This window comes from Symphalangus syndactylus, chromosome 5 (assembly GCF_028878055.3).
Source record: "Symphalangus syndactylus isolate Jambi chromosome 5, NHGRI_mSymSyn1-v2.1_pri, whole genome shotgun sequence".
NCBI classification, from domain to species: Eukaryota; Metazoa; Chordata; class Mammalia; order Primates; family Hylobatidae; genus Symphalangus; species Symphalangus syndactylus.
The window spans coordinates 22,549,303-22,564,523 of NC_072427.2; the positions used below are offsets into that span (position 1 = coordinate 22,549,303).

General features: G+C 45.8%; 1 protein-coding gene across 3 annotated transcripts in view; it reads right to left on the reverse strand.

Moving 5' to 3' along the window:
- Positions 1–6,238, reverse strand: part of BNC1 (basonuclin zinc finger protein 1) — a 30,996-nt gene extending 24,758 nt beyond the window's left edge. Inside the window, exon 1 of one of the 3 annotated variants that reach the window (XM_055277414.1) lies at positions 6,104–6,238. In XM_055277414.1, coding sequence (XP_055133389.1) covers positions 6,104–6,202 — 99 coding nt within the window. In that variant the 5' untranslated portion in view covers positions 6,203–6,238. Of the gene's footprint in view, positions 1–4,638; positions 4,996–6,103 lie in introns of those variants that run through there. The other 2 variants (XM_055277415.1, XM_055277416.1) reach the window with 2 other exon arrangements.
- Between the last annotated feature and the right edge of the window lie 8,983 nt (positions 6,239–15,221).

The window sequence follows — 15,221 nt, forward strand, 5'->3', positions numbered from 1 at the left end:
AAACAAACAAAACTCATTGGCCACTTTTAGAAAATGCTAGGAAACCAACTAACTATTCTGAAAATTGGTAAAGGAAAAAAATCAAGTATGTATCCTTTGCTATATAACCTGTATTTCAGGGTAAAAAAATCATTGATGAGACAAAGATTCTCTCTGAATGTGGATCAAATAAATGAAGAACTAGAGTATCACCATTCCACAACTCCTAATGAAAAATAGGAGGCCATTTGCCTCTGGACTGAAGGATACATACCACCACACATCTGGTGTTCTTGACAAAAAAGTTCAAACCTGAATTGGATCAAGCCTCTTACTCAACTTCAATTTAAGAATATACAGGAGATACAGGAATGTTTAAATGATACTACAAGGAAATAATCATTGAAATTCAGACCAGGGAGCACTCTACAGGATAAATGACCCAGCTTTTTCAATAAATAAATTGCAAGGAAAAAAGTAAAGTATGAACCTATATATTAAAAAAGACAATGTATGGACCTTACTTGAATCCTGATTTGAAGAAACCAACTGTAATATAAAGTTTATCAGGTAATCAAAGAAATTTGAATGCCAATTAGAAATTTAATGACATTACAGTTATTGTTAATTTTTTAGGTGCTATATGGTATATTGCCCTGGTTTTTTAAAAAAAGAGCCTTTGTATTTTAGAGCTTCATACTGTAATATATGAATGAAATTATATAATGCCTAGGATTTGCTTTAAAGTAATCTAGCGTTGGTTATGATGGGGGGAATGGGTAGGAAATACAGATGAAATGAGACTGGCCCAAAGTTGGTAACTGTTGAAACCCCAAGCACACATTACCAAGTTTCATTCTAATTTTGATTGTTTGAAATCTTCTATAATAAAAAGTGAAAAAAATAAGTCAAACTCCTACTCTCCCCCAAATTAAATAGTTTGAGTGAGATAGGAGAAATGAAGAAGTCAAGGTTGTACAGAGAGGCCAGAGAGGGCTTCCTCCCGGAAGAAGGCATGCTCTCATCAGTGCATGCAAGAAATAACACAAGCCTAGGTACAAAGTAAAGCTTATCATGTACATATGTGTCAGGCCAAGGAGCCTGGGCCACAGAGCACAGGTCTCTGTTATGGGCAGTGAGACCTACCTTGAAAGACAACATAAGGTGGGCCTGGGCTGTCCAGATGAGCAGCTAGGAGTCTCTTTATTGGGTTCATAGGATCATTAGCTTTCTAAACAATGGGGAGGCACTGTTTACCACAAGCATGGTTAAAAGGGGATGTGGGGAGCCTCAGAAACCAGGTAGTCAGCATTTGCAATATAAACACAACACTAAAGGAGAATGGACAAAATCTGGTTTCTCACTGCAAGTATGAGGATGAAATGAGAGACCAAAGAAGACTGAGGGCATGGAGAAGGGTCTGGCAGAGAAAGGGCAGGTGGGAGGTAGAGCTCCTTCAAGTGACAGATATTGGGCTGAGTCTGCCTGTGAGTTTAAAGTATGCATGACACATTTGTAGTGTTCTCTAGCTGCTTAGTTCAAAGACAGTGATGGGGAAAATACTTGTTCTTTTGATGTCTATGAATCAAAGTATAAACTCTGTGCCAAAATAATTTAATGTCTGTGCTTTTTTTCTTAAAATTATTAGTTTCAAAAACTGAAAATATATGAAATAGCTGAAAAACATGCAAACATTACCTTAAAAGCCAAGCCAAATATTTCTTCTTTAAAAAAATTTAAGAACTGTACAGAAATGTAAATTATATGGATATATTTTTTCCTTTATAACCTAAATTTGGGAAACCTCAGAGGTAATCTTTAGAAACCTTTGATAACAAAAAACCAAAAGATATTAATTGCATGTAAAGGGAACTTTCCGAACATAGTTGAATCAGCCTGAGGAAAAAAATACAGAGCAAAACACACACTTTAGCGTAATTTTACCTAAGTTACATAAGCAATGCAACTTCACTACTGCTGCTGATACAAAATAAAGACGAAATTGTGAACATTTCTAAGTAAAATTTTGTAAAACATTCTTTTGGGGATTCATTGAGAACTAGGTTTTCGAAACTAAGTTTTTAAAAAGAAAAGATCAAACTTAGTTAATTATGCCATCCTGATCCCTTTCTTCAAATTCAGCGTGAAGTATCATGAAATGCTAAGAGTTGACAGTATAAAAATTTTACCTTCATAATGAATAATGCAAGAAACAATTAGAGGACTACAGAACAAGGACAACACTTCCGGAAGCTGATGTACAGCTAGAAAAAAAATTTGAGGTTTGAGTATTTGGTAGGATCACACAAATAATCTGTAGGAGGAGACAATCAAACTAATCTAACTATATGAAAAAATGTTAGAACCCTGAATTAAGAGTTTACCTGAGGCAACTATTTCCCTATGGACAGGGCTGTTTGGCCTGACCCTCACATTTTACTTCTCCATCTCTCTTTTGTTTCACATTAGTTGAATGAAATTATCCCCAAGGCAGAGTCCTCCTGTGATTTGTTAGGCTGGTTTATAATAATGAGTCCATGTGTGGACGGCAAGAGTGACAGTCTGTTTGCCTATAACTAACTATGTGAGGTTTGAGAAGGCCCCAAATTGGACCCTGGAGAAACAAGTCTGTTCTCTGTTTATACCCACCTTCTTTGGCTAAAATAGGCATGGGTCTGTGCGGAGAAATGGTGCCACAATGGAATCTTGGAATTTCCAGAATTAGGAAAAGGACTTCAAAGGATGACAAGATATGCAGAAATAAGGTTTTCAGGTGGAAACCAGTTTAAAAGGAAAAAGAAATGCTTTCCAGATGCTTCTTTTGAGCAGAATCCAGTTATCTTTAACATCTCTCAGAGAAGTCATCAAAAATAAAGAAACAAAAACTGCAGTAGAACACTTGGAATTAGGTAATTAAAAGTACCAACTCCCTAAATCTTGATTTTAGATACCAAAAAGATGGGTGGCTCATCATTGAGATTTTACCTTAGCTAAGGTATTTTCAGTTCTAAAAAGGACAGCTTCTGACAAAAGTAACCCACTCTAAGTGACAGCTGTAGAGGAGAAAATTCACCCTGGGGTGAAGCACACTCCTGTAAGTAATTTACCCTGTGGAACCTTCAGGGCATCCCTTTTAATGGCCACATCAAAATTACTTCTAAAGCCACATACAGAAGCTAAAAGACACTTTTGCCCCCCACTCCATAAGCTGCAGTTTAATTTTACTGACAAATTGAACTTTTAAAATGTTCCTCTGTTTATACTTATCCCTAGGCATTCATAAATGACAAATGTGTACTTAGGGACAATTATTTTGTTCCACAGGGAAACCTGTATGGCTTTTCTCTCTCATCTGTCGGGTTGGATCGTCTTTCCAACCTGATGATCTTGAGGTACAGAAAGTGGGCATGGGCCTGGGATGCAGGCCTAACTGCTACGTGGGGGAGATGCAATAAAAAATAAAATAGCCCTCTAGTAAATTTCATGCTTCCAAGGCAATTACTTCATGTTAGTCAATATTTCTAATGTGAATTATAACCACAGCAAACAGATCACTGTAGATATCAATGGCCAAAGAACTTTAACCACTTTCTGAAGGAGGAGAATGTCCCTAAATCCTTACTAGCCTGAAAGGACACTATAGGTACAGATGATATTCAAATTAAATTATGCAGATGCCTGAACATAATAATTACGAGTTCCCAAAGTGTGAGCAGCATGTGTGCTAGGTGAAGATTTCACCACCTCTTCTCAGCATTTAACTACAACAGGAACACGTTCAACCAACAGTTGACTTGAAATAGTAATAGTTTCTTAGTGAAATTAGTTAGCAAACTTATTAGATGAGAAATCAAACGATGACTCGTATCTTATTCGTTTTAACCATCTGAAAGTATGCCAAAAAGAATAAAGTTATTTCTCAAAATTCATCATCACAAAAGGGGAAGCTATCTTTTCACACCTCTTTAAAGAGCAAATCAAATCCAGTATAATTTGGAACATCTGAAGTAATGTTCTTTTATATGATGTACAAAATTTTATTTTGACAAACTATTTTAACAAGGTTTTAATAATATGTATCAACGAATCTGGGAAGGGATCACTGAAAAGAGAGTCAGTGTATCCATCACTGAACAAAAGTTTCAATATATAAACACGTATTTGCAAACTCAGGGTCGAAGACTCTTAGAATCTTAGAAGAGATACCATAAAATCGAATAGCAAATTAAAACAATAAACAGCGAATAAAAAAAAATCTGCCAAATGCTGTTTTTCAATTCACTTACTGTCAAGCCAAAATCTTGTCGCTTTGATGAAAAGAATGTATTTTTTTAAAAATTATTGCTACATCTGCTCTGTGGTCCTATGCAGAAACACGTTCTCTCTCCCTCATACACACAAACACACACACACACACACACTCTCTCTCTCTCTCTCCCTCTCTCTCTCTGACAGGGATTCCCAGGACACCGGTGGGGCCTCTTTTAGGCCCCTTAAGTGTTAACAGCAGAGGCCTGGCTGAGACCAGGCGTCTGGGCCGATTTAAATGCCCTGGCCTTCAGAGGACTGCGGCGAGCACAGCCATAAAACCAGGGGACGTTACCGAACCCCCGAGCGTCTGATGTCCCACACCCCCCAACCGCACACAACTTCACTCACAAAATTAAGGCTGGGAGATGGCATTCCACTTAACTGTCAGACTCGGAGCAGTGGCAGCCCCGCAGCCACAAAGAGATGCCTTAAATGAGAAGAACATGTTTCTACACCGCATTTGAGAAAGTTTGGCTCGGAGCTAAGCGCTGATTAATATCAGATCTCCTTCACTCGCCTCGCCACAATCTTGTCACATCTGGCTGACAAATCCTGAGGAGCTCAGGCAAAGCCAGGCGGCGGCGGGGCTCCGGGTCTGGGCGGCGGCTCCGGAGGAGCAGCGGGAGACCCCGCAGCGGCCTCCTCTTCCTCCGCCCGCGGCCCCCAGCCTCGCCGCCGCCGCCCGGCTCCCAGCACGGAACCGACGGGGCGCTCCCGAGACGGGCGAGCCACGCGCTCCCAGGTCCCGAGGCCAGGCTGGGCGGGACTGTTAAAGGAGCTCGAAGTCGGGGGGCCGGGGGCTTCCCGTGCCGGCGCTTCCCATGCAAATCCCTGCAAACCCCTGCAGGCAGCGGCGGGCGCAGCGGCGGGCGCAGCCGCGGGCTCCGCAGCCCAGGCCCACTTCCTGTCAATCCAGGGAAACCTCGGGGCGGCGGACGCGGCTCGGCCCGGCTTCCACTCCGGAGCCCAGGCGCCTTAGCCCCGTCCCAGCGCTTTCTGAAAGACGGGCCACCTCGCGCAGAGCCGCGACAAGGACTCCACGGTCCGCAGTGAAGCTGGTCAAATGTGCCCCGCACACGGTCAACGCTCGGTCTATGTCCCGTACGCTTTCGGACCGGACCTGTCTAAATAGCGATTTTCAGTCGTGGGTTTTTTTGTTCTTGTGGGTTTTTTAAGTTTGTTTTTTGTTGTTGTTGTTACTCTACAAAAGATTTGTCCCGCAGTGGACGGGAGCCTCCTCACGGCCACCCGCCCGTCTCCGCAGTTCTCCTCAGAGTGACCGGAGGCTGCCGCGCGCCCCGTTCTGCAGAGAAACAATCCCCGGGGAGAAAGGCGACCGGTGTGAAATATCAGCTGTTTCACAAATTCTGAGGTAAAAGAAAAAAAAAAAAAAGGGGGTGGACCCCCACAGGTGGAAACAGCAAGTCCTAACGTCCTGGGCTTTCGAAGTCTGGGGTGTGGGCGGCGGGGAGTGGCGTGTAGGGTACCCGCCGAGTGCCGCCGCCGATTTCCACAGCCTCGCCCGCCGACACCTCCGACGCGCCCGCTGCCCCGGCGCCGAGACCGTTTGCCGGCTCCGGGACGTCGGGCGGGGACGGGTCCCAGCGCCCCCCCCACTCTCCCGACCGGAGAACACGGTCCCTCCCGCGGCGCCTCGGGGCCGCGCTGCCGTGCAGGTAGCCAGCTGGCCCGCGGGAGGTGGCCCTCGGGAGGTGGCCCTCAGGTACCCACGGGAGCCGGAGCCTAGCGGCGTCCCGAGCCGCCTGCCCCGCGCACAGAGAGTCCCCGCGCCCGCGGAGGGCGCCGCGCTTACCTCGGCCATCCTGCGACCGCTGCGGTGCCGGGGCTGCCGGCGCGTCTCCCCGGCCCGGGCCGCCCCGCGTCCGCCCCGGCTCGGCGGGCGCCGCCGCATCCACGCTCCGGCCGTCGGGGCGCGACCCGGCGAAGTGGGCGGCTCCCCAAGCGCCCAGGCTGCGCCGCACGATGGCCGCCCCCGCCGCGCACCGCGTGTGCCCGCACGCCCGCCCCCTGTGCCCCGGGGACGCCCCTCCGCCCCTCCCCCTCCGCCCACCGCCCACCGCCTGGTCGCCCCACGCTGCGGGCGCTGCTGCGCCGCCCGGGAGGCCGCCTCCCGCCCGGGGACCGGATAACGCCCTAAGTCAGCGCAGCTGAGGCGAGGCCGTGGCCCCCGCAGACCGCGGAGACCTCGCCGGCGGCCGGCGCGGAGGTGTCTGCCCCCGCCGGGCTTGAAGGCACTTGTTGGTAAAAGACACAGACGTGTCGGTGTTTGCCTCTCCTGGGGAAGGGCGAAACGCTCTGAAGTTCTCTGGCGCTCTTCTCAGGAGATGATTCGGCCTCCCCTCCTACCCTGGGGCGTCCTCGGGGTCTCACTGCCGCCGAGGAAGAAAGCAGCGCCGCCCTCGCCTGCAGAAACCTCATTCCTGAGAAAGTGCGGGACGAGCGTCCTGGGATGTGGAAAAAGGGGGTCGCCAGGAGGTTTTCTTAAGAACTCAAGCCCCCCCACCGCCCCCCCCCACACACACACCTTCCCTTGGGTGGTCTGAAGAGTTAAAGTCCCAGCTTGACCACTTTCCCAGGACAAATGGCTTTGCTCTCTGGGCCTCAGTGGCTTCAGTTGTAAAATGGGATTAAGTTTTTCGCGTCTTACTGGATGCTAGGGACGGAATGAAATGAAGTGCCCTGGAGAAGCCAACTGGAGGTGGTGGCCCCGAGAGCAGACGCGGAGGGGCTGAGGCCGCACAATCCTGGAGCCCAGGAGCTGACGGAGATCGCCCACAGCTGCTGCAGCGGCGCCCTGGTTTCTGCTGCCCCGGGGCAGGGCAGGCCTCTCCCAGCCTCTACAGCTTCTTAAAAGGAGTCTGTAAAGGCTAGACTTGGCGGGGCGGCGGGGGTCCTGCTTCCTCTTTCCCCAGTTTCTTCCACCTGCCTTGCTGCTGGTGGCGATCCTTGAAAAGGAAGCAAAGCTCTTCCTTCCCTCTCTGAGAGGAAAAGGAAGATGAAATGAGTTGCCCTCAGCCACCCAGAGTGTGCCTGGTTGTGGCTATGGAAGGCACAGGCAGGTGGAAGGCTTCTGAGGGGAACAGAAGGGAAAGGAGGGAACAGAGTGTACGAGGAAGAAAGTGTGGCTGTCTGGGCGTCCTGGGGTCCAGCGGGTCCTGCTGCCTCTCCCGGGGTGGACACACAGGTGAGTGTCCTGGGCCTGATGTGTGGCGCCTTTCGTTGTAGGCTTGAAGTCTCCTGGCCTCACGTGATGGACCTCGCCTTAGGGGGAGATTCATTTTTTTTTTTTTTTCACGTGGCTAACTTCATGGTGTAGCTTTGCTAGCTTCATTCCGCATCTAAACTGGTTACCTCTCATTCCTCCGTGCCCCTGTATTGAGGCCTTTCTTCTAGCACCTCCTTCTCTGTTTGTTGTAACACAGTGCATCTTTCAAGGACTTTCTGGAATGTCACCACATCTCAAAAACCTTCCCTGATCCACCAGGCCTCCACTCGATGTGCTTTTGCCCTGTTGTGACCCCCAGGCGCTATTTTCTGCTGCTTTCATCGTGCCAGTTGCATTCTGTAGCCTAGTTGTGATGTGTGCTTGTCTTAACTCCTTTGGTCGTTACTCATCTTAGTGGCTTCTGTGCTATGAGATACGGTAGCAGATAAACCTCTGGTTTTGCAGTCAGAGTGACCCGGGGATAGCTCATTCCTAGCAACTGGAAACTGGCTGAGGAAGTCAGCTTTCTTGGCCCCTCTTTCCTTCTCTATAAAAGCAGATATGAAAGCCTGTCTCAGGCCAGATTGGTAGGACTAAATAAAATAGTCTCTGTTCTGCAAACCCTTACCCCCTTTCCTTTCTGCTGCATCTAAAACCAATTTTTGGATTAACGTAAATTTGTTACCTACAATAATATTATAACCAAGAGAGATCCTTGATTACAATATTACTGAATGCCACCTATGCCTATTGTAAATACACCACAATGTCTATATCCCAGGCGGTGGCCCACTTAAATAACTTTAATCTGTCCAATTGAAGGTTTTGGTCATTATCTTTAGATTAATTGCAACTAAATTATATGTGTTTTAGTAAAACTTTCTGCTAGCAACAAATATCAGAATCAACTGTGTAACTCTATTCCTAGCTACAAACACAAGAAGGGTTCTGGCAGTACATAATTTGAAAACATGAAAACAAGCTGCCTCTTCCAACATGTACCGTTGGGATCGACAGATACATTTTTTTCAAATATGACAATTTAGACCGACATATAGGGAATCAGTAGGTCGAGATAAAAATTACTAATTAATCTTTTGCAGGTTCATTTTAAATCATGTACCTAATAGTACCATGTGACCTCTGAAATCAGTCCTCAAATTTATTTCTGAGGTCTGATGGGCTTCTCTGCCATTCCTTGGAAATGTAAGTAGAAACAGGAACAGAGAAACCACCTGTGCCTGTAGACAGGAGTGTGGTACTGGCTGGCTAAAGACTACCCAGACCATCTTCCTATTTTCCTACGGGTTACCAGTGGGGTCTGGCATGGCCTTTCCCTTCTCTAGACCTCACCTTTTTCATCTGGCAAATGAGAGCATCTCTGAGAGCCCGTCCTGCTCTTGCAAAGTCCTCACGTTTTGCTTCTATGTTTCAACCTTGCCATTTTCTTTTGTGGTAAGTTCCTTGTCTTGGCAAGTGGTAAAAATAGACTGTCTTCCCTAACTTTACATTATCAAGGACTAAAAGAAGCTTTATTAAAAATTGGAAAGATTGAGAAGATACAAAATAATGAAATCTTTGTGACCTGATGATAAGGAGGTAAGAATCAGCTCTTCTGAGATGCACAGCTTGATTGGGTTGCTGTGTCTCTGACTGAGGCATTTCCCAGAGTGAATGTGTTGTCACTCTCCATCCTGAGAATCAATGACAAATGCTGAGGGGCTGGGCAGGCTGAGTCAGGGGGAAGTGGGGAGGTGGGGGGCCATGTGAACCCAGAGCCAGTGCCTGTCTGAAGTGGGCAGTAGTTACTCTACTTGTCATCAGCCAGGAATGTGGGCTCAGTTTTGCCAGATTTCTTGAGTTTTCAAGAGAAGCTGTAAATGTTCTGATGTTTAAAAGTTGGCAACTCATTCAAATTTTTGATAAATACAGTATGAGTCAAAGAAAATGTTTGCGAGCTGAATCTGGCCAATGTGCTATTCATTTCCACACTCTGCTATATAGTAATGTCTTCTTGAGGCCTGGGATTGTAGCACATAATAGATGTGCAATAAATATTTGTAGCGTGAACATCACTCCTGATGGAAAACAGCTTATAACCTCCCTAAGTTTTAAATGGAATTCTCGAAAAACACACTGAGATTAGACACAACCTTTTTGTGTTGGATCTGAAGTCCGCAAATGGGCAGGTAAACCTTTCTAATATTGACACCCTAGAAGACCCCGTCTGGTTGTCAATAAATAATTCTGTTAAATACAGAATAGCCTCTTCTTAGGAAACTAAATCTCACAAGCAGTTTTTCCCCAGTGGGGACAGATGAGCTTGAAAAAAATTTTAAAGAATATTTTTAATCATGGAAATCATATTAGAAAAAAAAAAACACCTTTTAGCTGTAGAGGTTTGGGCACTAACAGTGGGAATGTCACGATACTACAGCAGGTCAGGCAAGCAGGTAATCTGCCTGAGGAGGTAGCCGCCTCTCACTTGAGCCCACCAGCATCCTGGAGGAGGAGCCAGCCCTGGGGCTGTTGGCAGAAAGACAGGGTGAGGGCCAAAGGGGCAGGGCAGGCAAAGGCTTTTGAAATAGCAGGGTGGGCAGAGAGCAGTGGCCCTGTCGGTGGCCTTCTGCGGTGTCCTCTCCTGAGTCCTCCACATTCCTCTGAGGTGTCAGGAAACAGCAGGAGGCAAGAGTCACCTTTGTGCCGTCACCTCCCGGCCCAGAGACAGACACCTGGTGGCGGCAGGTCTGGGCACATCTGCAGCTTGGCTCGGTGTTAGAGCCTGACTAAGCAGCACTTGGGCCAAACTGGCCCCCCCACGCAGCTGTCTGCTGGGGGACAGGCTGGCCTGCCACAAACCTGGCACAGGTGTCAACAATTTCCCCTCTTCAGCTCCAGGGCTGCTCCCTTTTGAGGGAGAGGACAAGAGGCCATCCCAAATGTGGCCCAGGGTTTTGGTGGCAAAAAGTTGTTGCTGTTCCTCAATCTCTCACACAAGGCCTGGGGTTGAAGGGAGCAAAATACCCTGCAGGTCATGCTACACAGAGGCGAATGCACTGTGCTTGGCATTTTGGGTTTTGCCAAAGATTGCCAAATCTCAAGGGGGTGGTGGGAGTTGGTGTCAGTGAGGAAGTGATAAATACAGTAGTAAATTCCAAAGTGAAAACAAACCCAGGCCTGATTCGTAATTACTGCTTGCCTGAATGTGGCTGCCAGTGATGCAACTTGTGAGCCTCAGTGGCATCTTCTGCAACCAGAAAATTCTCATTTCTGAAACAGACAAGTTGAAGGCTTACAATGATTTTTTCAAGTGGAATGCTTGGAACAAATATTGAAAGTTTGGCTACCATTGCTTTGGTATGTCTGGGGTGTGTGAGGTTAGCTTCTCATTTAGGCTGTTGTCCATGGCTTTTAAACAGTCAGCAACAGTCACAAGAAGGCGATGGCTTGCCTTCCAGACAACTCATTCTTTCATCACCAAGGCAGTGGGAAGAAAATACCACAGGTTAACTTATCTCTGGACACTTTGTTTAGAACAAACTTGTCCAATCTAAGTTCTGTGGGCCACATGTGGTCCAGGACAACTTTGAATGCAGCCCAACATTCAAAGTTTAAATTCTTAAACTTTCTTAAAACATTACGAGTTTTTTTGTTTTTTGTTTTGTTTTTTTGCTCATCAGCTATCATTAGTGTTAGTGTATTTGATGTGTGGCCCAAGACAATTCTTCTTCCAATGTGGTCCAGGGAAGCCAAAAGATTGGACATCTCTGATTTAGTACTACACGTGTGGAAGAAATACTTAGTTGTTGAAAATTCCTTAAACTAGGCACTTTACAGATTGAGTTGGTGAATTTGGGGTGAGTTTCATGAGGCAGGACAGGTCCTGCTTGGATGGGTTTTGGGAGGCTGGTGAACATATATCAGAAAACTTTTAAAGTTCATTATGCCTTGGAACATGGTGTCTTCTGCAGATTTAATGATCCATTATCCAAGGTGAAGGAGGATATATTTGGTAGGTCATATCGCTTTTGGAAACTGAGGATAAAAGGGTTAGGAAAGATGGGCTATAGGACAAATTTTGAATCATTCTCACTGATATCAAATGGCAAAAACATTTTTAGGGGGATAATTTTTGTATATTAAGGGAAGAGAGAACTCTGCAAAAAAAATTTGAGTTACCCATTTTGTTGTTTTTGAAAAAGTAAAACCATCTTTAAATGTCTGACTTAGAAATTTTATAGAAAACAGATTCCCCTTTATAGAGTTTATGTCTGATATTGAATAAAAAAATAATTAGCAATCCAGGCTGTGCATGAAAAAAGATTATAGCAGGCAGTGTGATGTGTAACTGGCCTCTTCACCCTTCCTTTTATTCCTTCTCCACAGTGTAGCAGCCATGTTCTCTGGGTAATCAACCCCAGTCCCATAGGTGATTGGCTCAGGTGACCCATGCCTAAACCAATCAGCACCAAGGTATTTTCCTGGGCACAGGAATTGGTTCCAGGTCGTCCAGTCAGCTTAAAGCTCAGAACTTTTGTTTGATGGGCATGAAATGCCAAGTTCTTTTTTTCCCATAGGGGTGAAAAAGGATAACATGTAATCCCTGTTGTTCCTGGCATCTTGTGAATAATAAAGGTAAATCGGGCTGGGAATAGAGCTGACATGTGGAGATGAGAGCTGAGAGAGTTATAGAGGAATTCAGCTGGAGCTCTGATTCACCCCTGAAGCCTTTGGCCTTCATGGATCTGTGAAAAATTAAATCACTTTTGTCACTTAAGCCAGTTTGAGATGGGTTTTTTTCTTATTTTTAAGAGAAAGCTTCTCAACTGATATAGAAACTTACTTTCAGTTTTACTGGAAGATTATTCTGGATGAAGGATAAGTGAAATACCAACTGTTCTCTGTCATAACAGTCTTTGTTCATTATTTGCACTTTTAGATGACATTGGTGATGGAGGATTAGGAGAGAACCTCCTGACACAGACCTTCAATCCACAAACCCTGGGTCAAGTGAAGAGATTTTTCCAATCAAAGTACATTGATGCGGCCGGGCGCGGTGGCTCACGCTTGTAATCCCAGCACTTTGGGAGGCCGAGGCGGGCGGATCACGAGGTCAGGAGATCGAGACCACGGTGAAACCCCGTCTCTACTAAAAATACAAAAAAAATTAGTTGGGCGTGGTGGCAGGCGCCTGTGGTCCCAGCTACTCGGAGAGGCTGAGGCAGGAGAATGGCGTGAACCCGGGAGGCGGAGCTTGCAGTGAGCCGAGATTGCGCCACTGCACTCCAGCCTGGGCGACAGAGTGAGACTCCGTCTCAAAAAAAAAAAAAAAGTACATTGATGCTGTAATCATTAGTTTTTTCCTTACTGTTAAGTAAAATATTTTCCAGAAATGCACTGACCACATACTTTGATTTTTTAATAACATTTTCTTCATTGGATTATGAAATTTAGGAGGTTAGGGACTGTGGTTTTTTTTTTTTTTCCAAGACAGAGTCTTGCTCTGTCACCCAGGCTGGAGTGCGGTGGCGTGATCTGGGCTCACTGCGACCTCTGCATCCCAGGTTCAAGTAATTCTACCTCAGCCTCTGGAGTAGCTGGGATTACAGGCACCTAGCACCACACCCGGCCAATTTTTGTATTTTTAGTATAGATAGGGTTTCACCGTGTTGGCCAGGCTGGTCTTGAACTCCTGACCTTGTGATCTGCCCACTCGGCCTCCCAAAGTGCTGGGTGCTGGGATTACAGGCATGAGCCACCGTGCCCGGCCTTTTTTATTCAAGACAGAGTCTTGATCTGTCACCCAGGCTGGAGTGCCGTGGTGTGATCTTGGCTCACTGCAACCTCTGCCTCCTGGGTTCAAGCGATTCTCATGCCTCAGCCTCCCATGTAGCTGAGATTACAGGTGTGTGCCACCACGCTCAGCTAATTTTTGTGTTTTTAGTAGAAATGGGGTTTCACCATGTTGCCCAGGCTGGTCTTTAACTCCTGGCCTCAAGTGATCTGCCTGCCTCGGCCTCCCAAAGTGCTGGGATTATAGGCATGAGCCACCGGACCCGGCCCAGGAACTGCTGATTTTTGCTGTATCTAGCACAGTGCTCTTCTGTGCACTGTAGGTGCTTCTTAAATGTGGGCTTTACCTATACATTTATAAATGAAGAGATTTAAACACATATTCCTGACTTGTAGATCCTTAAAAGTACCTTCTTGTAAATGGCGTAATAGAAGACTTCTAAAAATGTAATTGCTAACTGTGCTTGGAAATCTACTTTGTCAAACTGTGGCTTCTACGCCTTGTCTCCAACATCAAATCAGTTTTGATACTGATGTTTCCCAGAGGTGTGGCTTTTAATCCTCAAATTACAGCACAAGTTTTAACAGGCCAGTTTTGTCTGTCACCAGGAGTTTAGTAATTAACAAAATGCTCCATCTCTAATGGTTTATCAAAAGGCCAGTAAGCAAGTAAGAGACATTATACAGGAAACAGACTTGGTATGCTCATTGAGTGAATTCATTTAAGGAGCACTCCAATTACACGCTATGTTTAATTTGAGCCCAGTTGCTGAAGCTCAATGTAAGACATGCAAAGGGAGGTCTGAAGCAAGTCCTGACCATGGATCCTATACATGAACAAAATTGAGGGTCCTTCTGAATGTCCATTCTAGGAATCACATACCTTGGAGTCATTTTCACAGCCATGGATGTTTTGCAACATGCTTTGCTACAAACACTTTAATAAAAGTGGCTTTTCTTGGGAGTCCAGGACAGGCGTATAACAACCACTGAGTAACCTGCAAGTAATGTTCGTGGTGACAATTCTGCTTTATTCTGTGGGAGTGTAAATAGCTGAATCAGGACACAGATCGCTCTCCGTGAGTGCTGGGAAAGGAAGGTCTGCACACTCAAAGCAGGGAGTGTTCTCTTTATCTGAGGTGGCTGCCAAGTCTTAAATACTAAAACATGTAGGTGTACTTGAGTAAAGAGAAGGCACTGGCATTTCAAAGATAACTTGATAGAAGGCAAGAAAGAAGAGGAACTGGGTTATTTGGCAAAAATGTAAGTTTGCCCCAGAATGGTCACCTCTTTTAGGACCTTGGTGTCCTGAGATTCTGACAGGGTTGGACACATCCTCAGGCTGGTGTTTGTACAGAGCAGGCTTTCTGCCTGAACCTCTCCTCTCACTTTCCTTCATCAGGACACCCCTAATGGATTGCAGATGTCGTATTTGGTTAGAAGCACGTTTCAGATACATCTGCCCTTCTTGCTTTTATGCAAAAAACACCTGCAAATCTTTATCTTTGGTTGGATTTACCACACATTTGAAGCTTTGAAATTTTGGTCCAGTGGGAAAGAGGAGCATGTCACCACCTTCCTCCTTAAGTTGAATTCCATAACTGACAATAGCCTCTGGGGGAGATGTTTCCATTTTTCTTTAAGGATAGTAGTTGGTAAGGTTTTAAAAGCCTCTGTCCTATTCAGCTGAAAGTTCATTAATTTCTTTAATCCTAGGGAGTCTGGAAAAATCCATAGTGACTATGGGTAGATAGCTGATAATGTGTGTGTGTGTGTTTGTGTTTCTTCCCGATTTTCTGAGTCTTAAAAGAAAATGAGACCACAGTACCAGAAGAGGAGAGAACAATGAGATGTTGGCAAACTGGCTAGAATAACGCTACAGGACCAGAGTCCTTGGATGTGCCTTGAAAAG